The following is a 27,314-nucleotide window of genomic DNA, read 5'->3' on the forward strand; positions in this document are numbered from 1 at the left end:
AATTCTAGTCTACAGCAAAAATAGTTTTGTAATGCCATTATCGAACTACTGTATATAATTCTGCACGATTTTCATAAGCTCTTTGACACAAATGTATCAATATCTAATTAGTTCTATATATCACTGTGTAGTTTTTTCTGTGTGCCTTCCATATCTAGGCCTATACTCATGGAGCGCAACCGTCGCCATAATTGTAACTGAAATATAGTAAAACTGTCTCTCTCTCCCCAGCACACCTCCCGTCCCCCTCCCGTCCCCTATGTAAATACATTGCACAAGCGACAGTTCGAATAACCCATCGCTTGTTATTGGTCTAATGATTTGCATTGCGCTTAGAGGGACTTTTCATTTTTCTTTCCAACTCTGATTTTCCAAAGCTAATTTCAAATAACTGTATGTAAGTCAATTGAACCTTTGTTGTGTTTTATTCATTATGTATCAATTGGATTTCAATAGGTTGATGACCTTGTTGTCAATGTTCCTGTTTTTGTATTGTTTTGGACACATTTCCTCAAGAACTGATAATTTTAGGGGTTTTCCTCAAAATTGTCGATTCAAATAGTGTATAATGTTATAATGTATATAGTGTCATTGGAAAATGATTGAGTACAGTGTCACACGTGACATTTTTTTAAATCTAACTATAGGCCTATCGAAACTTTAGAAATAATTCCATGAAACAGTCCTAACATATGACAAACATGTTACACTATTCCACGATACTGAACATATTAATATACAGTATGGAGAATATATGTAAATAATTAAATAAAGGAATGAACGAATTTCCAACAGGGTTAGCGCATGCTCATAGAGACATTCCGTAAACGTCGAATAGCAAAATTTTGAGGCCTTTCCAACACTTTTTTTCAAAAGCAATTGAGGAATGATAAAATTACCTTTCAAATTATAATATTCATAAATTTAACATCGATCCTTCTCTTTTTTTATATATAATCTAATAGATATTTTATAATAAATGGAGCTTATGATGACGTAATTGACGGATTTAAATAAAAATGATGAAGACAAACCGTCGTCGACCTTGGCAGAATAAGAAAATCCATAAATGACATTTTAAGCGATGAATCATTCCTTGTAAAAGCGGAGTACAGGTAAATTATATAATTATTTTACAAGGTAATGGATATGATCCGCGCTGCAGTGTTTCTAATAATAAGATATGTGAAAATAATAGCAAGAAATATCAAAATCCGTACGAATTAAGGTTAATGAATTTCATTTCTACCGACACAAGAGGGCGCTTTTAAAAATAAAATCGTACAAAATGGCTGAAATTTGCATTCTTCAATAACTAAAATGTATCGAACAAATAACGTGGCATTAGACAACGTGCATCAGTCATTGACATTCTGCGCAAGCTCAGATACATGACCATGCGCAGAACGTTAGATAAGTCGCATTACTCGCGTAGTCTAGAGATAAGAATCGTGAAATGTACAATGCTCTATGGATAGAGGGCATGCGTAAAAGCGAGAAAGAAGTGGAAGAAGGGGAAGGTGTAAAATGGGAATCAATCGTACGTTTTAAAAGCATATTCTTGTGAACTTTTCATTTGATATGATAATTATTTTTCATGAAAATGATTGTGTTCGTACGGGATTGTGTAACCACGCAAGTCTGAATAATATAATCACAAAACGTATTTAAGTTCTAAAATATAATAAACATATAGCAAACTAAATTTCTGGTGAGAAATTGAGTTGACCAATCAAAAGCGGCAGTTTGTGGTGATGCATCGCGTCGTGATTGGTCAATTTACTTGCGGTGCGCTTACGTCATTGCGTTGCTCGTCCAAGTAGGAACCAATCAATCCTTAATGAATATTCATCAGACTGTGTTCGTCGTTAATATAAAAAAAGTAAGAGTAAGTAGCCATGAGTTGGATCATTCTGTGATCTGCATCGATCCTAATCGAAAGCACTTCACCAAAGTGTGTGTCTCCTTCAGATGGATTACTATCCCATGGGCCTTATTTGCTGCAAAAGTAGGATGTCTTTGGACGCTCGCGTGCTTATTGCGGCTTATCTATCTCATCTTGCTTTTTGGTCGTTGAAATCGGCGTTTGAATTTTGACGGAAACTATTCATGTGTCGTGTAGGAATTGCATGGTATACTTAGCAATTTACTGGTAAAAACTGGTTAAACTGATCCTGTTAAAAAGTAAATTTAAAGTAAAAAACAAACATAAACAAGCAAAATAAATAGCTTTTGATTTAATTTATTTTAGCATCATAAACAATTACAGATGAAATTCAATGAATAGGCCTATATATACAGAAAACAAAGATCGAAACATCAAAAACATACACACAAAAAAGCGATGCCCAGGATAACTCATAAATGTCCTAAAATGACTTGTTTCCAATGGGGTCCTTTTGAAAACATTTGCGCATGCGCACTGATCATTTTCTACAGCTCACTCGACCATTCGGTAAATTCTGATAGAAATGATTGTTGTTTTTAATCTGTTGTGAGTTTCCATTCATGTTGTTAAAAGTTTGTGTAAGGAGAAGGTTTAAGTCATCGCAGGTGTGGAGATCATATAACGAGTAATATTCAACGAAGTACAGCATAATCAGCATAAACAATGAATAATGAATGACTTGAAAACTTATCTGTCCTCCGTTATAAGTAATGCAAGACGTCACGCCATACCGGTTCTTATTCCTAATCTCTACAGCGCTACACCATTTAGATAAATTGATCCTAGCAGTTGTATGGATTATTAGCCTTAACAGTTGTTTCTATATAAAATGAAAGTGTTTCCATGTGTGTGGGCACAACTGCACTAGAACCATACATGGCATGCCTGTGTTGCTTCATTTGTGTTGTCACTTTTCAATATGTTAGCGTCAAAATGTGTTCAGCATTGACAAATTTAAAGCTGAAATATTCCTGTATACCTAAAGGTCAATCTACACATACAAGCGGTAACGGTAAGCGGAAAACCACGTAGATTGTCCCACGTAGAATATGTATCTATCCTCAGCGGAAATCGCCCGTCCGCTCCGCGCTTTGTGTAAAATGGTCATAAAGAACATGGAAAAAAAACTGTCGATTCGCTGGAAATCAGGTATGGAGTAAACAATATGCAATGAGACCATATAATGAGAATAAACATGATTGATTATAGAATGCCAGCATACACCGACCCATGATCATTTTCGTCGATAACTTCAAACGTATTTTTAAATTGCCAATCGATTGAATTAAATTATGTTCTTCAAAGTTAATTAATGACGTTCGAAGCGGTTTGCAACTTATTTTAATTTCGTCATTAAGTTTTACAGTCGTATGAAATATCCAGCAGTTCCGATTTCCCGCTTGATATAAATTTTTCTTTCGAATTAGATTTATTTTAACGGCCGACCCTCTTTTAATGGTCTATTCGTTTAAATGGACGATGAAAACTGCTTTTATAGTTTCCGTGCAACTTGCACATTATTACACATAGAGAGAAATACGTACGTGTTCAGATATTTAATAACATACTAATATTTCCAATCTTTCCATGTTGCATCTCAGTGAAAAAAAAGATCTTCTTTTGTCGTGTTTCTCTTTTATGAACGTTGCCTCTCGGAGTTCGAATTGATAAAACTTGCCAAGCAAACACATCCTTTTTAAGTCAACGATTTTACTTAAGTCTGTTTTGGACATAACCTAAACAAATATTTTTGTTTTTAAAATCATAGATGAAAAAGTACCTCTCGTAAGATAAAACAAAATCTGGTTTTATAAATAAAGCCTCATATTCTTTTTCACCAAAATATCTTGACTTACGCTAAAACATTGTTAAAGCCAGCCACAACCTTACGACTCACTGCAGTACAGAAGAAGCTACAATAGATCATCATTTGCAGGACTATGACACTTAGTCCTCCTCTGCTTTTCTTTGCTACAATTGTTTAGTTAAACATATTCCACACTTTCTTATCTTATGGATCATCAAGTAAGACAATTCTCCAAATTCAAAATAGAGATCAATGAACCTTTTCAGTCACAATTTAAATATTAGGAAAATTTATGCTGTAGGCTATTTTAAATTCTCTTAACAATACAATAACATTTTTCACTAACTATTTCTTCTTTTAAACGTAATATTAAACAACTTAACTTATTAAAACAGCATATGGCAACTTAAGCGTGGTTCCCACTAGCGACGCAACGCAAGGACGTAACGCAACGAAATTGAATTGACCAATCACAAGCGATGGCTTATTCGCTTGTGATTGCGAACTGTCTATAACTTCGCTTGTCATTGGTTATAACGCTTGCGTTACGTTTACGTCCTTGCGTTACGTTCTAGTGGGAACCAAGCTTAAGTCTATTTCTACGTACTCCATTTCTTATATTTAAGACTTTTGTAATCCAGACTTCTGTTTCTCTTTAATTACTCCTTATGTAATTTATTTATTCATTTGTCTTTTCAATTAATAATAGTAATATATTATTATTATTTTTATAATTGTTATTATTTTTATTATCATTGTTGTACTTTTTTATTTATTTATTTTATTTGTTTTTCTTTATTTTTATTTTAACTGGTGGTCATGACTTAAAGATTCGTTGTAATCTTATTTTGGTGACATACCACACACTGTATTACTACTTATATACTTATATCTTTCAATACATGTCTCTTTTTTTAAATTTGTTTTAAAATGTGTGTTGTAAACGAATAATAAACGAACAAACAAACAAATAATGTTTTTCCATTTTTAAAAGTGGACCGTACGTTCATCATCACCTATACCAACACTTAAGTAATTAACACATAATAGGACGCCAGCAGTGAAAACACATAGTTTACAGTTGGTTGACACTGTGTCTATAATTTGTATCATAAGTCAATTCTGTGATAGATGATCACATAATTCATAATATCATAGGCCGTAGCCTAACATTAACACTGCAGGCGCCACGTTATCCATATACGATCCTGTATTACAGTATTTTTCTATCTAGTCATACATGGGGATACAGTGAAGAGAATCGGGTGGTACCGTACCCCTGTTTCTTACAGCAATGCTGAAGTATTATTACTGTCTGATTTGGTATGGTCACGTGTTCAGATTACGTATAACGATTATGAATTACCCAATTACACGTTAAAATATTCATCTATCGTTGTTTTTGAATACTAAACACAAGGCAAATTAAGCTGATGAACATTAAATAGATAGTAAATTGCCCAAAGACGTTTAGAGTGGAAACTGTCAGGTGGCATAACGGCTAACCCAGGATATAGTCTGGCAGACGGGCGCCAAAACAACAGTTTTCTTACCGATTTATTTTACCATGGGCATTTTATATACTTCAAATAACTATGGTAAATGTTGTGAGGATAATGATTGTCTTAATGCGTATTGTTTTATTGAGAATGAGACATCATGGCGCAAACATTGTGAGCGCCGAGTTTACGTCATTGTCATGATCATAATAATAATGATTAATCAAATGCATGCGCATCATTTTTAACACCAGAAAAAAAATCCTGTTTTTTCTTTCTGTTTTTCCTATTTTTATTCATTCTTTGTCTTTTCTCTCCATTATTCATTTTTTGGTTAAAAAAAACAATAGCAATAACAACATAGGCCTACAAAAAAAGATTAAAATCAAAATAAATGGTATAAAACTTCAAAAAGAATTCATAAAATTCAGAAAAACATAAACTAAGAGATTTAACTTTCACATCTTCTGAAACGGTAATTTATAATCATAATAATAATTGAAAAAGAAATCACTTTTTTCATGAAAGTTTTCACCATACAATTACATGTACTTAGGATTTATAGTTTATTGTTATTATTGAACTTACAATTATTGTCGAACTTACATTTATTATTGTCGAATTTGTAGGAACGGAAATGAAATGCTGCTAAAATTAGACGAACTTACAACCTTTTTAGGTAGATGTGTTCGTGTTCTGTTTTGAAATTAAAACACTAGAGGATATTTAAATACATTTTAGTACATAGTACAAGTACATGGCTATTAAAAAAAGCTGATGTTTGTTTTCTTATAAAGCAAACTATTGGTTATCTTTCTTATTCTATGTTTCCATTCCACATACACCATTGAAATGTATTTTTTCTACATTTCCACTTAGGTAATTTACGTTTCCACTTAGGTAATTTACGTTTCTACTTCCACTTTTCTCATAATATTGATTAATGTAAACAATTGGCAAAACTACATGGTAGGCTTGGTCCAGACCCCTTTGCCTAGTAGGCTTATGCACAACCATGGGGGGCCTAAGGTAAACTCTTTTGTACATTGTAGTAGATGGCACTGCAGGATAGGCCCATACCCCTGCCTTGACTAATGCACTTCAGCCATTGGGATCTAAGGTAAACTATTTTGTACATTTTAGTAGATGGCACTGCATGCTAGGCCCAGACCCCTGTCTTGACTAATGCACAACCATGGGGGCCTGAGGTAAACTCTTCTGTACATTTTAGTAGATGGCACTGCAGACTATGCCCAGGTCACTTGCCTAGACTAATGCACAACCATGGGGGACTGAGGTAAACTATTCTGTACATTTTAGTAGATGACACTGCAGGCTAGGCCCAGACCCATGTCTTGACTACACAGCCATGAGGGCCTGAGGTAAACTATTCTGTACAATTTAGTAGATGACACTGCAGGCTAGGCCCAGACCCCTGTCTTGACTACACAGCCATCATGTGGGCCTGGGTTTAAAAGACAGCAATCTAGACAAAGATTTCAACAGTTGTTTTTTTTTTAACTAGTCATTTTCACAAAATGTCAAAGTCGTTTTTATTCAGCAAGAAGCTAAATGTTTCTGTATTTTCTCTTGTGTAGTTCAAAAAGAGACCATTAAAGAAAAAACACGATAAATCACTTGATTTAACACAGCTAGTGACCCAACAGAGACGAGTTCGATCGTGGAAACCAACTCATTAAGGTAAGATACAGACATACTGTAATAATTCTTCGTTTTCACTTAAAATTTCATACTGATATTTACACTTTTTCAGTATATGTTACCAGAAGCAAATGCTTGTAAAACTTTGCTAGATTAATCGCCTGCCAAATACGTTTGACGTCATTGCAATTTTATTTGTTAGTCAAAAGCAATATTCACGTAAGCGCATGGGAAATATAAACGTAGATTTTGTTGTTGATGAAATGATGTTTGCAATATTGACTTATGATGATTAATTGAATAAGTAAATAGCGTGAAATTTAAGACAACATAAAGTTACATTTTTTTCAAACATCGCGTGTGTAGTTGTTTCGGCAAGATTGTGCCGACAAATTCAAAATCCTAATTCTGCATTTTTACTCTAAAAATGTAAAAGTGTAATTATATAACACCAATGACAACTTCTCGTTTTCACAATGAGCCACGCCACAAAGTAGCTTTGAGTCTAATGGTCATTCTGCGCATGCTCTGTTTCTCATGGTAACCAGAATGCCTGTTTGGCTCGACAGCCGCGTAGTCGCGTAGCGGTTCGTATGAAAACAGAAAGGTCGCTAGGCACGTACTTATTTATAGTTTATCATGAGCATCCATCATTCGCTTGAGAAAACGTACCGTAACGTTATGTTTAATAATCAAAATCATGAAAATAGCTTTCATAATGAAATTGACATTCATTGCAGATTAATAAATGGGGTGTATTTCTTATTTCAAATGCAAGCTATCTTTAACAAAGACGTTTTTCATTCGTTACTGTGATTGTTAAATGTCTTTTCTTAAATAACTTAATTCCACGTATTATTATTTCTAGTGTAAGTAGAAATTTGCGTTGTGTGATTCTTAAAGATTTATGTTCAGTTATATTTCAAAATGATCTACAAGCTCGGATTAATTTCATAGTAAATTGTTGTTTTGCATATCGTTTCTTTTCAAACAGTATGTGCAGCGTTGTACGAGTAAAGTTTACAGATATGGCGAGTTTAAAATCTTACTAGGCCTACAGTAAGCCTAGAACCACTCCTGTGGGACACTCGAATTAAAATTACTCCTTCCTGTGAAACGAACACGTGAACTAATTATGTTTTTAACACTATGGTCAATCCTTATCCATGCAGATACCACCTCCATTAAAAGGTCTCCGCTCTGCATATACAACATATTGGAATTGCATTTTCCACGATCACCGTAATTAAATCAGTCTTTGTGTTTTATTATTAGGGTATACAAATAATAATAGTTATGAGTTGAATGTAGAGAATATTTCATGATTTGAAAGATTGGCTTATTTAGAACTGCCAACGGATGAAATGGAACTTTCCATTCAACGAATACCAAACATTGTAATATTTCTTTGTTAACACACCTACTGTTTCTGTTGAATTGAATTTCTGATTTCTTCTTGAATACATTTCTCCGAATTTTGCATTGCAAAAAAATCTCTATTTATTTATTACACAACCAGTGTGTTCAATAGTACGGTTTAATTCACATTTCTATTCATTAGAACTAATACCGAACAGCACGTGATTAACAAATTGGTAGGAATTACACTCAGGCGTGTGCACGCTATTACGTTATTTCACTAGTCAGGATTGAAACAAACGATTGAAGATTTGGCGGTTTTAAAATCTTACTATACAACAGATTGGAATTGCATTTTCCAAGATCATTATAAATCAGTCTCAGAGTGTCATTATTGTTTCATACTTTTCATATATAATCTTTGCTCTCGTACATTTTTAAAATGTAATTTATAGATAATTATCTCGGTCGGGTGACTCTTTGATTGTGTCGTATTTATCCATCATTCTTTCGCTTGCTTATTGAACAAGACAAACAATTTCTCGACCAATTAGCAATTTGCTTTCAATCTATGTTGGTCAAATTATTAGTAAAGTAAACTATTTTACTTTAGCTTTAAACAAGCTGAATTTATCAGACGATATAAATTATGTTACTGTTTTCGCGCCGCGTCTTTAGTCAGTTATATTCACGAGAACGAAAGCTTAAGAACTGTATCATACGCGGAGTCTTATTAATTACTACGTCATAAAAAAATGGGTATTTGGAAACTCTGACTGGGCATGCTCAAACTCTAAAGAACGTCTGGGAGAAGAGAGTATATGAGATGTATGCAGACAGGTAGTCTGGCTGTCAACGTAGACATTTATCATTGAAAATATAATGGTCAAATCCTTCCACTATGGTAAATATATGTATCTGGGAAGCTTCTCTGGTGTGTATAGATGAAGAATTGTTTGATTGGAATGGTGGGGTATTTGGATCACTACGACATTAATTAGTTATGTTTGCTGATAAAAGAAAGTTTTAGCCATAACACAATGCCTTCGTTAGAACATTAAATGGACATCATATTCAAAAACACTTCAGTAGCAATACAATGCCAAAAGGCTACTTCGTTCACGACGACAGGGGGATTTTTCTGCATCATTTAAATATATCCCCAGAGTAAATAGAAAAAACACATTTTCTGATTCGGATATAATTAATGTGATACAGTTCGTAATGTTGTTGTGTTCTGCTCTAGGTAATACTGTTTACCTTTGAGGCTGTTTTCAACGGTACGACTAATTGCTAAAAATGTGATTTATTATGACATGAAATTGCAATAGAGCTGCTAATTGCCTTTTTGAAATTGAATGTTAGTGAACTCTCCCTCCCCTACTCTTTTATTCACAGGTAAAACTTGGTATGACGTGTTCATTAATACTGGTTGCTACACGTGCCCCATGCAGTGCAATTGGATATCTGATGTAAAGAAAACATTCTAGGCTTTGTTTCTATTCAAACCTCTAAAGAATGGTCTTCTTCCAATTGGTGACGTGTTGCACCCGATTCTGTGGCTTTCACGATACTCTCTGTTGAAGACTGTTGCCAGTCTACCAGATACATATCTGACTGTATTAATACACGATATCTCTGTCGTTAGGTGCTATGTAGAGACAACGTTATAATGTGTATTCATCAAATGCACCACGCCGGGAACCAGAATGGCTGGTTATCATATTTTTAGTCGACTCGACTTTGTTTCAAAGACCTTCTTAAATGTTAATATGTTTTGCTTTACTAAAAATAAAATCGTTTTTTTATTTTGTTGCAAAATTATTACATTATTACCAAAAATAAAATCCAACAGTACAGGTGTATAAAGTTCAAATTTGCATCGCGTACCACCCGACTGTCAATAGTCAGTTAATGTCTACCTAGTGACAGCTGCATATTCAAAGGTGGCAATACGAATAAATACGTTTTACGACCTAATTATTCTTGATATTACCAGTAGAAACATACAAAGAACATAACAAAATGGTACAGAACAAAAATAGTGATAAAACTAATTTATAAAATGTGACACGTGATAAGAATAACTTTGCTTTTCGTATCAATTCTTCATTTTGAAAATCATAACATTCGTTTAGCAAGGTCAAATCTGCTTTCAATTTGATCACGTAATCATAAATATACATCAAGCATTAAGACATTTTTTAAAAATATGTGATGAATTCTATTTTAATAAAACATCATTAAAATGAAAAGAGCGTTAAATAATAAAACATAAATTAATTATAAATTGAAAGATGTGTTGCATTTTAACTCATTATCCATTGTACGTGACGCTCCAGTGGTGCACGGATAGTGTGATTAATCGCAACTTACAGTACTATCCAGAAAACCACCTCTACTCTTGTCCACAGAACATATTCGGAAAAAGCGTGTGTCAATTATTCCGCGAGAGGTCCACAGCATAGCTTTTTAGCAGCTACTTCCTGTTAAAAGTCGGAACTCGCGGTACAGCGCGGTCGTCGAAAATGTGTTTAAAGGTGTGAGTGAATGAGCTGTCCTTTATCGTTACCTAATTACCCGCGTTTTGTCCGAATTTGGAAAAACTGCTGGGGTTTGGTAGATGTTTTTTTTTTATGGATGGCACTTTACACAAGCAGCATATTTTTATTTTAGTGTTATATGATTTTAAAATTGGGGAAGAGATTCAATATTATAAATATAAATAAAATTGTGCTTTACAAGTGATTGTGGATTCATTTTTTTTTTATTTATTTAAATATAATACTTGATGCAAATTTGTAAGAAGAAACTAAATTGTATACGATACCACTGTGACTATTAAGTTTCGTTCTCGCTTCGTAAAATAACAGAAATTCAATATACATTGATTTCTTTCGAATTTAAAACAATTCGATGACTCACAATTTTAACAAGGAAATAAAAATGTGATAATGCAGCGTTTCATAGAATAGGGAAAATAATGTGATATTGATATAGTAGGATCTAAATCTCTAGATTAAATCTTTTAAATAAACAAGGCCATATACATGGCTGCAGTAGAGTGCTCAAATTTGAGTTAGCGTTTACCGACCGACCGGCCGACCAACCCACCGACATAGTGAGCTGTAGAGTCGCGATCTTATGTCTTTAGAAAAATAAATCAGACCTTGTGTATGGACAATAAGTTAGGCATATGTCTTTTTATTTTGCAATACGTAACACAACTAGACCTATACATTTATCTATGTAAATCCTGGTTTCTACGAAAGCCTTGTTCCGAGTATGAAGTAACACAATGACGTACGCACAATGCAAGTGATTTAACCAATCACAAGCAACATATCATCCGACTTGTCGCTTATGATGGGCTAGGGATAACAAGGTACTCAATACACATAGACTTGTATCTAAATGACTGTCAATATACAGTTAACATCTACCTAATGACAGCTGCAGAATCGGGTGTAAAACTACGCGTCAACTACTCCAATATTAAAGATATTTTGATGCAAATCCTTTAACTATTAGTAACATGTAGGATGAGATGTCATTAACTTCAAAGTTAGTTTTCTGTCAGTCTTAGAAAAGACGAGATTACATTTGAAATCGAAGAGATCAAAATATATGCCTTGGTAATCTTTTAAAAAGGACTTTTTCAAATACGCATTAATATCAACTTTTATTTGATGACGAGGATACTTTGTAAGATGTAGGTCTATTATTGTCCGAGATCGTTGACAATAATTTGTTCACAAAGCATAATAAAACTGCGATGTAGAACGCTTGTCCTTTCGCGCCGTTTCTCAATTTTTCGCGCCGTTTCTCAATTTCTCGAATATTTACTAACGTCTTGCAAACGGGGTTGTCGAGTGTGTTGCAATATGCAATTGTAATCTCAAATTACTAATAACTTTATCGCTGTACTAATGTTTAAACATTTAAAATTGCTACGCGTAATTAACATCAAATATTTTTTTTTTTAACCAAAAGCAAATCGGATTATTAGATTTGCACGAAGCTGTAACAATTTGCACGAAATAGCATGAAGATAATTTCGGTTTTGCATACAATTGTTTAAACTGAATTGGTTCATATAACGTTCTATTTTATAGTATTATGTTTGGTAGATTGTTTAGATTTTTTTTCAATATCAATATAAAAAAAAACAAAGTACAGATTACCTTTTTTAAATAATATATAGGCCTAATAAATGAGAAAACAGGTACCCCACTAGCTGGAAGCTTGAACTTTAAAAATGTGGGGTCCAAGCAACATATTTAATGTAAGGTAAGAAACATGTAAAAAACAATATGATAATAATGAACAAAAAAGACATTTACCTTAACGAATGCAGTTATAATTTAACATAAAACAGATATATTATTAACTTAAACAATAATAGTAGAAACAAGGTATTCATGTAATTTAAAACTTAAAACAAGATATAAAATTAATAATTTTGAGTTCTTCTGGTAGAGAATTCCATATCTTGGGTCTTATTGTCTGTTTGAATAAGTCACCCCTAAATGACATACATTGCAAACTTTCTATCTGGTTTGACACCTCACTACATTAGGCCTACGCTGTTTTGACACTTCATTATAATGTGTTTCTTACGACTTTTAGCACAGTATTTCAACGTAAATTCACAATATCGGTTGTTGTATTCTTCGACACTATGGACTTTAAGATTTGAATTAACGTGACCGAAGTCCACGTACACATTGGTCGTAATCGACTGTTTTTCGTCGACAGATATATGAACGTTGTAGATTAAGTGGACGTTTACGTTCATGTTCCAGTAAACGTATGACATAATGTCCTTGAGATTATCTGACCTTGTAATATCTAATAGCGCTCGTCCGTGCAGCTATTCGACACTATTGCATTGTCGTAGACTACACTATGCGCTGTAGTCTTCAACACTATTGCATTGTCGTAGACTGTACAATGTCGCTGGTCTTCGACATAGTGTTGCATTGTAGACTGCATTGTTGTTGCTATCTACATTTGTCGTGTACTAAAATATAGACGTGCAATAGTCTTCGTCACTATCGCATTGGTTGACTAAAATGTCATTTTGCCATTATAGTCAACATAGCCCGACTAAAGGGCCTTTCACACCTGTTCCGGCATGGTTCCGGTCCGGCGAATCGAACGCCAATGTTTCGTTTTCACGACGCTCCACGCGGCCAAGCACCAATTGATATGCGCGTAGCCGCGTAAAAATGAAACATTGACGTTCGATTGGATTTGCCGTCGCCGGACCGGAATCGTACCGGAACAGGTGTGAAAGACCCTTAAGCGTTGTGTCTGCGAAGATGCGATAGTACCACCAAAGACTAGAGTGACACTGCCGTCTACGAAATGCGATAGAAAAAATAGATACATATTTTTAACGCGTGATAAAGTATTCACTATACAATTAGGAAGTGTGGTCTGCATATTTTTGCTGAATGTTTATATTGTATCATTCATTCATCCATGCGTTTTATTTCACAATGCATCACACTTGATAAGTTATTACAGAATAATTCAAAGTATTAAATAAAAGATGAAAAGCCTGGAAAGGACCAAATAAGCTCTAGAGAGCTTTAAGCCATTCTACACATATTTGTATCTAAAATAACTAATAGGCATTCATGATTTATATAATTGTATAACATAATTTCCATAAATCTGCTAAATAAACAATAATGCGATTCTTCGGCTACTCGGTACTCTATGAAATGTAACTATTTATTATTACTATTTTTGCGGTAGATCATTTCCAGTTTCTTAACTTTGCATTAAATCAATCTATTCATTAAATGATAATATGTGGAACTATGGTTTAAACTTTGGTAAGAGAGCTAATACTGATAATCATTCACAGTAGTTAAAAGCTTTTTAATAGAGAAGAAACGCGACAATTTCCAATTCTCTTCATTTCGGTTAAATATGAATATTTTGAATATTTTGTGATCGTAGAACATAATGGGAATTCTGTGCGTAGGAAAGGGCAGTTATCAGAGAATTACCGTCGTAAGATTGGCTGACTGTGGGGCCTACTTTAACAAGGTCATATACATGGCTACAGTCGCGTGCTCAAGTTAGTGTTTACCGACCGACCGACAAACCGACCAAAATAGTGAGCTGTAGATAAAAGATACAAATTCATAATAATTAAATACTGATTGAACTTTGAAAGTTATTAAATGGCATAGCAAATGGGAATAAAATTCTAAAAACAAATTTAGCCTAATTTTTCTAACATGGAATTGAGGACTAAAACACTTAGACCGTAGTCTGTGAATTGATATTTACTTTTTGAATCGTCTGACCAGTTGACATTACCGACGTCAACCAACATTTGCGACTAATTATGCACCAACAATATTGTAACATTTCAATTGTCTGCTTCGCTACGTCAACCCACATTTGCAACTAATAGTGCGCCAAAATATTGTAACATTTCAATTGTCTGCTTTGCTACGTCAACTCACATTTGCGATTACTAATTGTGCGCCAAAATATTGTAACATTTCAATTGGAGTGGAGTGGTGGCCTGGTGGTTATGATGATTGGCTACCACTCCAAGGGTCCTGGGTTCAAGTCCCGTCACATGTCAGGATTTTTTCTTAGGACCAAATTACTCCACTCTCAAAGACTTGTAATAAGACTTTGTTTATGTAGAGCATCTTGTGTATATGTTTGTCTTGTGAACCTCTGAGGGTCCCTAATGATCAGCAATAGCTGGATGGATCACGCTCATTAAATATGGTTTAAAAAAAAAATTGTCTGCTTCGCTACGTCAACCCACATTTGCGATTACTATGTGCGCCAAAATATTGTAACATTTCAATTGTCTGCTTCGCTACGTCAACCCACATTTGCGATTACTAATTGTGGGCCAAAATATTGTAACATTTCAATTGTCTGCTTCGCTACGTCAACCCACATTTGCGATTACTAATTGTGCGCCAAAAATATTGTAACATTTCTATTTTTCTGGCATCTGTGCAGACTACGTGCTGCACTAAATGAGAAATCTCCAGAGAAAACAATGCTGAGTTAATGAAACTGTTGTACAACGTTGCTGTTGTGTGTCTAATTGTGTAATGCCACTGTGTAAATGCACTTATCGTGCATCGTACCACAGTGACAAGGACATGTTCGTTATTAAATTGATGTACGTATAGCCATTACCCTTAATGTTCTATGTAGAAAATATGGAACAAACAAGGCTAAAGCTCGTATATACAACCTTGTTGAATACATTATAACTATAACGTAGTTATAAATAGCCACGTAATTTAAACGGCTCGTATGTAGTGTATAAACATAAATCTCCGAGAATATCAATAATATTATTTTATTGATGTTAAACTTTAACTTGCCGGTAGGCAAAACAATGAATCGGATGAAAACTATTAGTCTTAGGATTAATAGGGTAAACTGTCTAATTAAAAAAAATAAAATGTTTTATTTTAAGGACAAAGTTTTTATTTGGTACTAATCCTGGGTTAATCAAATCACCAAGATGTGATTATACAAGATGCCTTCGGCGTATATCACTGTTTTTGATTAAATGATGAATTAAGAATAATTATATTATATAATAGAGAGGTATCGTGACCTCGCAACCTGTGTATGCAATGTCTTTAAAAAAAATGTTCTGTTGGTTGTTTTATGAACATAATAACATGATAATATACTCATGAAGGAGCATCCAATTTCTATACATTATGATCTACTGTTAAATATGTAACTTATAGGAAAAAATATGATAGGAATGATGCAGCAACGCCCAGCAATATGACTCGAAAAAAAAATCTCCCGATATGTATACATTTATAATTTATATTACTCTAGATATAATATAATAGAAAACATACTGATAATGTAGCCTATGTAATGCAGTAAGTTGTTTATAACTCGTGCATTGTGTTATAAGTGAAATAATAAGCATGTTCGCACTTTGCACTCATGACATACTCATTTTATAGTATATATTTACAGTATCTTTAAGTTTTTCATAGCGCCCTCTATGGTTTTATATATTATTATAGCGGCCTCTATAGTTTTATAAAACCAAAGTTAGAAAGTCTGCACTGCTCCAATGTGTTTAAAGTCGTAATATTTGTGCTAATCGCGATGTTTGAGGCCTCTGCATAAACAATAACCTAACTTATGTAATAACTACTACAGTGTCTATCATCTGTACGAATTAGGCCTACCGGTCTTTCTAGCCGAAATATAATTGTAGGCCTATTACAAACCAAAAATAGCCTTGTGGTCGTAGTGTTTATTTAGTTTGGTAAAATGTAATTTTGTCAGAAAATAATGCTTTTTACCACTACACAAAAAATAGAAAGAAAAATGCGGTAAGGATGTGTCATCAAGATAAAAAATAAAAGGGGGAAACGCAGACTTACACTAACAATACAATGCGTTTATTTTTATTTGTGTAGATTCCTTATATACAACAATAGCAACAGGTGTTTACAAGGTGAGTAAACTTGGCTGAGGGATTAATACAACCACTATAATTAACCATGATTAAACAGCATGAGTCATCGGACAAGCCCTACAACAAAGCTATATATTATTGTGCGGAGTTTAATTAACATTTCAATTATGTAAATGATTATTCAATCGTCTGCTTCTTAAGTGGACCAAGCAGACAACAATATATTGTTATGAACTGATTTATACATGCCGGTGTCACCATCGATGTTTTAACTAATCCCCGAGCAAAAATAAAGTTGAATTATAATAATTGTGTACATTTCAAACAGAACTTCATCTCTGTAGATATATTTTTCATTACGGCGTGTAATATTATACTATAATGTTGTAGGCGGTAGTGCTGAAGCTACAGTTCGTTCGTTCTATTTCATATTGCATCACGCTTGATAATTTGTTACCGAAATTAAAGATTCAAAGCCCGGAAAAGACCAGTAGTTTACTACAATATAATTTTGATTTTGGTCCTCCTTTTCTACAATGTTGTCTTTATTTGATGTTTTATTTTCTGATCAAACATTATACACACGGCGTGACACTGAGGGACATCCCAGAATCTAACTAGAGGAAGTTGCAACTCCTCTTGATATCTTATAAATTTTACCAAACTCCTAGTTTCCACTAATTGAAGAAGTTGCCTGTCTGAAATGTTACTATAGGCTTGTCATCTATCCATCTGCAGGATCACGTGACTACAAAGAAAGTTTTCTATTCGCTGAGTTCACATACTCTAAACAGACTACAGTTGGTTGTCATAGAGGGCAGAGCTAACTTCTGCTTTAATCAAACACACGTTTTCTGCCGATGTTATAAACGGGTCTAGTCTGCAGTGGCAACAGTTGGAAAGCTTTTCTTGCTAAACTCGAATTTTACTCGAGTTTTCAAACTTGCAAGTTGCTAGTTTGTGTTTATGTAGACTAGGCTAAATATCGGTACACACTGCGTAAGAAACTAAAACATGTTGCGCTACAATGTCAGACTAAAGATGAAATGAAGGAAGTACCAGTGAAAAAACCTAGGCCGATTGATTACTCATCAGTATTTATTTTTTACTGACATTTCCTTTAAATACTTTCTATGCTTTCGAAATCGAATGTATTTCAAGATTTCATTGTACACACAGGCCTAGATATTATTGAAGCAGATGTGCATTTTCTTATCAAAATAAATGAATGTCCTACAACTACAAGACTGTCCACCTGAAGACAGATCACCGCTGAGCAGAAAGTCAATTTCCCGTGCCATAACAATCAAACATAAAACACAAACAACTGTTTAAGTGTTGCGTCTATATATCTTACACATACATTTAAATTGCGTATAACCCGCTGATCAAATCCTGTTATATTACTTCTTTCTTTATATGATTAATGGCGACGATGTGGAAAATGATTTTCATAAAATGAAGTAGGCCTATGACTTTTGAAGATTAAAACCAAATTTGCTGAATGTAATTGAGAAGCTTAATTCTAGAGAATCTCAGATATTTAATTTCATTTTTTCAACGCTTTGCGGACATGCTCACTGATGCGTTTACCTGTTGAAAAATGAACACATTTACGTATTAATACTATTATTAGGTGATGCATCATAAATGCTTTATAAACGTGTGTAATGCCCCATACAGTGTTTTCTGTAATTCTAATTTCACGATGACAAAGAAAGCAGTGGATATTTTTATGAAACAGTTCTAGATCACATAAGCCTTTAGTAACAATCTATCGCTCATCCTCTTTTCTTCTTTTGGCATCTCCATCATTCATCTCCTTTCTGATTTCAATATCTTACTGAAAGGTTTGCTATTGAGGATTTGCAAGCAGAAGAGTGACATAACGCAGTAGTAAAGAGATATCGTACACGCATGTCAGAGAGGCAAGATACTTTACTCTAATTACGTCGTATTTGACATGGCTTAAAGTCATTTGTTTGTCCCTTGTACATACGGTAAAATGCAGTTAGAAAACTTGAAATTGGAGATATTTTCTCGGTGCCCTAATCGCGGTAGGTGATGGCGCTAGTTACATTCCGTTATGCCTGAGTAATTAAAGAATAACGTAATGCACAAACGAGAATACATAGAAATAATTGTTGTAGGCCTGTGTATACAACGTCACGCTATTGTAACAAGCCATTGAAGTTGTAAATAATATAACGTATGAATAATTTTCCGTTTCATTTTGTCTAGGGCCTAGGCTATGTGTAGACCTAACCTTACTAATCCTGCCATTATAATATTAACTATTAGCACGTTTTGCGTTCCATACTTTAATTGGCCGAGTGGACCGATTATTCTTTGGCCGAGTTGACTTTAGGCCGATATGACGTGAGGTCGAGTTGATTGAGGTCGAGTTGATTGAGGTCGAGTTGATTGAGGTCGACTTGACTTTGGGCCGTCTTGATTTGGGGCCGACTTGACTTTTAGCCGAGATAGTTTAGGGCCGAGTTGACCTGCACCCGCTTTTGTCGTTGTTGTGTACTTGTCGGCAGAAGATTATTTACCGACATAATAGTACGATCGTGGTCCGTATCCATTTTTTAAAATTCCCAGCCTAATTGTAAATGAACATCTTTAGGCCTAACTATAATGGATAATTACAACATCTGTGTGTGTGTGTGATCAAAACAAAACTAATGAAGATTAGATTATGTAATGTCATTGTGTAAACACCAGGCTTGCACATCTCGCGCAGATGGCATGAAATAAACGTAGCGTATCATCATACCAATTTAGAACTATAAATATTTCGGGATAATTTCAAAAATAACTTTAAAAACCCCCACAGAGTAAAAAGAGTAAAACAAAAAAATCGTTGATGCAATGCGATGAATCATTGATTGTGTATGACGATGTGCTGTATCACGTAGTATTATCTCTTTTTAAATTCTCTTCAAATTATGAAATTGTAAGTGTGCTCATTTTCAGTCACGTTGAATTGGTCTCATGGGACATTGGCGCGAAGTGTAGATGGGTGCTCTAATACACATTACGTCTGCTTTGTTTGTGGACACGGTGTTAAAAAGTAGGCCTAATAAGAAGATTACATACGCATATTTAGAAGCTTTCGATTGGCGACGAAAGACGGCTAAACTACGTCATGTTAATGCAGTGTGCGCGCGCATACGGAGCTCCCCACCTCGACACAGGTTTGGTGGTGTTTAAGTCAATGCTACGACCGACGACACATCGATTGGCCTAGGTAGGTCACCTGTCGTCGCCTGGACCAAGAATCTGCCCAAATTGCATCGGTAACATTATGTATTTATTATTATGGATACCGCCCCTCTGAATAAAAACAACAAAAATAGTGATTATTGTAATCACGTTACATTTTAATGACGATATTTTTAATTTGAAATATCGCAATTAAAACAAATGTTTTTAGAATGTACATCAGCGTCATCATTATTTAATATATGTTTGTATTGTGATATACTGTGTTTTGATTGGACAATAGTAGCAGACGACTAGTCTACATTTTACCTACGTAACAATGAAAGTGTTCTTATTATTAATGTGTACGTGTAGCCATGTCTCAGCATGTTTGCTTTGTATTATATCTTTCTATTTTTAAATAAAGTTTAATAACATTTTTTAACGTTGTAATATTTGAATGATTTACATTTTTGACCCGTTCTGGTGAATACCAAAATAAAATAAAAAGTTGTGATATACTGTCTCAGCATGGTTGCTTTGGATTTTATCTTTCTATTTTTAAATAAATTTTAATAACATTTTTTAACGTTGTAATATTTGAATGCTTTACCTTTTTTACCCGTTCTGGTGAATAACGTCAATAAAAATAAGATATTTAGGAATGCTCTTTATTGTATAAATAGAATCTGGGTATGGTGTATTGTGCTGGGATTAAAACTTCATGTCGTCGTGTTTCTGAACATTTTTAAGGTTGTAATATTTGAATGATTTACATTTTTTACCCGTTCTGGTGAATAACCACAATATAAATAAGATATTTAAGAATGTTCTTTATTGTATAAATACAGTCTTGGGTATGATATTTGCCTACTATAAACACGCACGATTTTTGCCTAGATTAAAACATCATGTCTTCATGTCACTCTAGACTTCAATTATTCCTTACCTTCAAAATCTAATGTATTTTTTTGTTACTATAAATATTCATTGGAATTGGAATACAAAATTGATTACAAGCAAAATATTAATCCACTACACAGTATTTTCATCTTTCATCTCATCAAATTATTTGTACCATTGCACTGATAAACATTCATTATTTTTATATTATATGCCCGTCAACTACAATACCAAATTGTTCATCTTTCATCTCTTGAAATTATTTGTACCATTGCACTGATAAATATTTATTATTTTTTTTTATTATAAGCCCGTCAATCATACTGTAAGCGACATAACTTAAACGCGTCGACTACAATACTAACCACACTGTTCTAATCAACTTACACGTGACATAATTTAAGTTATTTATTATATATAATTTATTATATCATCAGAATCCTTTAAATCCAATTGTCAAATTCTCTATTTTCTTTCAAGCTATGCTTTGTGTCGTATCGTAGATTCATCACATTCGCTTGTCGCTTCAAGGCATGTAGAACCTAGGCTCCTGAAGATCTCAATTAACTTGAAGATCAACTTGTCATTTGTTTAAGCGAGGATAATAACAACTATTTGAATAATATAATTCCAATTGGATATTTCAACCAAACCGTGTTTATTTCTGTTAATGTAAAATATAAATATTTAATTTTATGTGATTTTAAATTTAATTCACACATCATAAATTGTGTTAATCTTATGTTAACATTTTGGAATACTACTGACTGTACCTTTCTTTCCTTTTTTACTTTCTATTCCATTCACACAATTATAAAAATACATAAATAATAATAGTACAAAACAAATTATCACAAATCTAAAAATCAATAAATATATGAATCTACCTTAAAGGATGTCTATCAATCGATCAATCAATCAATTAATCGATCTAGATTGGCAACAAGTTAATAAATTAACAATCAACAACCGATGTATTTCGTTCGATAAAACATTTTGATTAATCAATCATTCGATAAAGGCTATCGATCAGAAGATACAATCAAAGATATCAATCTAACATGTCAATCAATTAATCGACGATCAAGGTTGCCAATCAATAAAGTATTGCAAAATCTTTACAAATGTCATATCTAATTAAGCTTCTGTCTTCGTGAACAATTTGATCACATTAAATTGCACTCGTAATCAACTATTCAGCCCCTAATTTTAACTAAATTCCTCAAACCATTCATTGAAATTGTTTTATATTTTATTAATACAAATAAGCACGTTTACAATGCAAGATCTGGTGAAATATGAACTGGGTTGCATAAAGATTACATTAAAGAAAATCTATAAGGCAAATTTTTATTTCATACTTTGACGCTCGTTGTGGCTATATAGAAATCAATTCAAATTGATTTTATAGAAATTAATAAAAATCCAAAACTATTAATTGTATATAACTGTCAAACGTTGACACTTTCCTTTGCTGTGTGATCAATACAGTTCGATTTCAATAGCGATCCTTCGCTGATCAATTAGTCGAGGCTGCCGAAGGGAATGAGCATCGGTACAAATAAGATAATAATAGAACCACTGTTATCTACTAAAAAGAAACTATTTTGAAATATTTAGTTCATAATCGATCTAACATGTTTAGAGAAAATGAAAACTGAACAAGAAAATCACCTACAGTAGTATACACGATCGCGATTTTTTTTTCTCAAAGACATTCTCTGAACAACTGACAAGATAGCTGATATTTACTAAATTTAAGTGAACCTAACCCTATATACTAAATAATCTGTCTTTCTAGTGAGATATCCAATCCATGATCAAAAGGTTTCGAAATAAGGGCTCAATTTGTATTTCCAAATGATACCGTACTACAAGTTCTCCAGTATTATCATAAGCAAAAATCATGAGAATCGTTGTAATGGAAGGGATAGAGGCGCATGAATAATACATAATAACACTATATTTTTAATAATAATTGAGAAAGAAATTTAAAATTCATAATTTGCATATTTTTTTATTTTTATTTCTGGTTTTATTCATTCTACTCCTTGCAATATATAACATTAAATTGAGAGTAAATTACATATACAAATTGTACAATAATAAAGAAAAAACAGTTAATCCACAAAGAGTAAGTTGGATTTCAAAACGTACGTAATTATAAGATAATATAATTTGTTTTTTCATAACAAAGTTAGGTTTCCTGATGCTTAGAAAAACTAATGTACAGTGCATTTGACATACAACGACCGAGCGGTTCAGGCAGGGGCGCCGTTTACCGTACTTAAAGAGCCAACAACATCGGCAAGGGTTCGAGGCCGACTCTCTCCTAGTTCTGGTGGTGGAACAAGTCTTCTCGGATAAGGACTATAAACCGTAGGTCCAGTGTACACAGTTATAACCTGTGTGCACTTTAAAGAACCCAGTTCATTATTCGAAAAGAGTAGGGGGTTACCCCGGTGAACTGGTTCAGAAAATATCCCCTGGCTGTATCAGGGGGATTACCACCTATCTGATAGGACAGTGATTAATTCACTATTGATAATCCTTGGCCACATTGCCTAAAGACATAAATAAAATGAATACATAAATAAACGGAAACCACAGAAATAATTATTATAAACAAAACAAAAACACAAAATAACAAAGACCTAGCCTTGAAAGTACGGTAATCCTTAAGTTCGTCACATTTTTATTAAAATGTTTGATATGCTTTCTAGAAAAATGTTAACAGAAAACAGGAGGAACGTGGTGATGTATTTTAAAAACTTCGATTTATAACACAGAAAGCTGCAGGTCAAGATAACCATATTGAACAGAATATACTATTTTAAAAACCAAATAGCATTTTTGTAGATCCGATAGATATTAAATCATACTTAATTAATTGTTAGTGAAGCAGAAGTTTTTTTTATGAATTACCTTGCTCCCCCCCCCCCCCCCTCCCCTACTACTCGAAACAACTCTGACGTAGATCATCCCGAACAAGATTGAAGTAAGTTGCCATACTTTAAGACAGTTTATTTCTTATTTAGTCATTACTAATATACGTACGTAAGTCTATAATTGGTTATTTAGTCTCAAACATTTCACATTACCAATAGAGAGTTGCATTATCAGTAGATAACTGTCCGACTCTTTTTCTCTATAAATATCTTATCTAAATGAGTCGTATCTTTATTCTGGATCTGCAGCCTGGTTTCTGTCGTAAATGTTCGTCTTATTCAAAAGTGATCCGTCTTGATTATTACTGTACTCCGGCATAAGATTGAATTTGTCAATCATAATTGCGGTGGCTGTTTGTCATTTTATGTCACAAATTAATATTTACATCGATAATCAAGTCTAATGGGTTACCCCGAGGCTAGAATTATGTTCGCATTGTTTTCCAGTGTCGCGAAAAACATTAGCCTAGGTACTTTATCATAACAATGTGAATTAGCGATGTAAATGAGTGCGTGTTTACACGGGTCAGTCACCTTAAATGATTGAAGATCAACTATACAAAAAATGAAGATCGTCCATTATAAAATATATATCCATTCATTCACAAAACTTACACTAGCCTAGTTTTGCGAACGATTCATACATTTTTCCATTTACATTGTAGTTAATGAGACTTATTTTAAATTAAATTCAATTCATTTCAACTTTTATTTCAGACAATTGTCCATATGGTATAATACATTACAAAAAAAAAAGGAGAGAGGACCAAAACTTTTATCTATTGGTATATAATGCCTCTCTCCATTTGTAGTACATGTTTGAATCCATTAACAAATATTTATATACACAAATTAACATTCTGTTTTCGCTTTTCAATGTTGAAGATGGAATTAGTTGACAATGTTCATAGTATTTACATTGTCATTAGCTTGTACTGCATTAGGTCAACATAGAGCCTCAAATCTAACGTCAATAATTAAAAAGGTTTTACAGGGCAGTGTGTAATTTGTACTAAACTCTTATTTTGAGTTGTTTTCAATGTCTCTCAAATCTCTACTGTTTTGGCATTTCTGCTGAGATGATCCAAGAAATCCGATCAAGAAACATGAAATCAAGAAATGATCAAAAGGTTTGACAGAGTGCAGTACGCTAATATACATTCATCCTAAACTCTTCCTGTGGTCACGTCTCTTGTTTTTTAGTCCCGTGGAAGCGACTCTATAGTTCACTATGTCGGTCGGTCGGTCTGTCTGTCTGTCGGTCTGTCGGTCTGTCTGTCGGTCTGTCTGTCTGTCTGTCGGTCCGGTATCACTATGCGTTTTATCGCTTTATGACCTTATCTTGATATCAGTTTAATCTAGCTAAGTTAATTTTTCGCAGAATATTCCTTATGGCCAGGAATCGATGTGGTTATGTTTTCACGGTGCGCAATAAAAAATTACGCGGTCTACGCACGATTTAACGAAATCACGTTTGTAATCATATCTTAACAACCATGAATCACAATTAAATAAAATTTGGTACTCATAAATTTCAGGGCATAAATCATAATATGGCAATACAATTACGTGCGTAGCGCATGTAACGCATGCGTACGCGCGCTTAAAATTTTCAAAATTTATTTTCGATGAAATAAGAGTACGTTTCAGGCAATTTTAAGCGTTTACAAAATTGCCATGAGTGCGCAGATTTTTGCGCGCGCACTGCGCGTTAAACGTTATTGCGCACTCTTTTTGCCCGATTTCTGTTTTCTTGACTTACTTTTCAACTCGAAATTACGTTATACGAGCACGTCAAAAGTGACAGGCTACGGACGTGTAAATTAAAAAAATATAAATGTTTTTAAACATTTCAACATTTTTAAACATGTTCAGTAATTTCGGTCAGTATAGTTCACTATGTCGGTCGGTCCGTCTGTCTGTCGGTCTGTCTGTCTGTCGGTCTGTTTGTCTGTCGGTCCGGTATCACTATGCATTGTAGCATGCGACTTAATGGCTGTTGGCCTTGTTCTTAATTTCTTTGAAATCTCTACTGTTTTGGCATTTCTGCTGATGTTTAAAAAATCCGACAGAAATACGAATGTGTACGATGATTTGTACTAAACTCTTTGTTTGGTCTCTTTGTTTCTTGCTTTTCTTTCAATGTCTCTCAAATCTCTACTGTCTTGGTATTTATGCTACTGTTTCAAAAATCTGACCACGAAGTAAGAAAGTTTTTTTTAAAGTATGTGACCAAGCAATTTAATCAAGAAAGGATTCTAATATTTTTATAAGCCAGGCTAGCAGTACAAGGGGAAGAGAGTAATGTTGTCAACCTACTGTTATCACTCTATATGTACTGTATATTTATATTAAATTCAAATCTGATGTATACTTTTTTATCATCAATTGCCTTGTTATAAATTTTACTGGAATTTATTATGTTTACCTCATTTTCTTGAAGGAAGAACTAAATGTTAAGTTGAATTGAATTGAATTGAATCTTTCATAGTGTCTCCATTCAATGAAACAGTTTTCTAAGTGTTATCCGGTCTTAAGTCATCAAGGACACATTATTCTGGTGTCAGTGCAAACTTTGAGGTTTAAAGAATCTGAAAAGATGTGGTACCAAGCTACAACTCGTCATGTTAACTTTGCTATTTCTTTCAACATGAAGGTTCTGCAGCTCAGCTTTATATGGCAACTAGCTCCGGATACGCTCTCAATCAAGTCGACCAGTTCACCTATCTTGGCAGCAACATTGCCTCATCAGCAAAAGACGTTGATATACGTATCAGCAAAGCCTGGTCAGCTCTCAAACGCCTGACTGTCATATGGAAGTCCAACATCTCAAACAACATGAAGAAAAATTTCTTTAAGACCACAGTCGAGTCTGTCCTTCTCTACGGGTCATCGACATGGACCCTAACTAAGAAACTTGAAAACACTCTAAACTGAACATATACTAGGATGCTACGAGCCGTTCTTAACGTTTCGTGGCAAGAGCACCTCTCGAACGCTCAGTTATATGGGAATCTTCGCAAGATCACCGATGTTATCAAAGAAAGAAGAGTCCGCTTTGTTGGACACTCTTTCCGCAACAAAAGTGAACTGATAAGCGAACTTATGCTCTGGATGCCATCACATGGGACAAGAAGACCAGGCAGGCCCCCAAAATCATTCATTGACCAACTAGTTGCGGACTCCGGCCATACAATTGAAGAGCTACCAGGAGCAATGATGAACAGAGACGGCTGGAAAGAAGTAGTCAAAAGGATCCGAGCAAGCTCGACGCAGTAGTAGTAGTAGTATATGGCAATGTTTATCAGAGATATTGTTTTGACAACTTTGAATTCACTTTTTAACATGATTACAGCCATTTCCCCCTAACTTAAAATGTAAATTCAAAAGTGTCCTTCACATGGCCTTCGTGCCCCACGCGTGGCCCGTGGCTCGGTGCTGTTTTGAATATAAGTACTACATCAACCTTTACACGAACATTATAATGGTTAAATTACACACATAAATGTAATATGCGGAGTAAATG

The 27,314-nt window shown here is 34.0% G+C and overlaps 1 protein-coding gene and 1 long non-coding RNA gene across 2 annotated transcripts in view; both read left to right on the plus strand.

Annotated features, from left to right (window-relative positions):
* Positions 1-9,891, plus strand: part of LOC140059219 (uncharacterized) — a 52,399-nt gene extending 42,508 nt beyond the window's left edge. Inside the window, exons 2-4 of the long non-coding RNA XR_011847146.1 lie at positions 966-1,115; positions 6,853-6,955; positions 9,674-9,891. This is a non-coding gene — a long non-coding RNA (uncharacterized lncRNA). The remainder of the gene's footprint in view (positions 1-965; positions 1,116-6,852; positions 6,956-9,673) is intronic.
* Positions 9,892-26,737: 16,846 nt separating this feature from the next.
* LOC140058266 (uncharacterized) lies at positions 26,738-27,067 on the plus strand. Its single transcript, XM_072103830.1, has one exon. It carries the CDS (start codon positions 26,738-26,740, stop codon positions 27,065-27,067), a length of 330 nt encoding a protein of 109 aa, XP_071959931.1.
* Positions 27,068-27,314: the final 247 nt, after the last annotated feature.

Source organism: Antedon mediterranea, chromosome 9 (genome assembly GCF_964355755.1).
Source record: "Antedon mediterranea chromosome 9, ecAntMedi1.1, whole genome shotgun sequence".
NCBI classification, from domain to species: Eukaryota; Metazoa; Echinodermata; class Crinoidea; order Comatulida; family Antedonidae; genus Antedon; species Antedon mediterranea.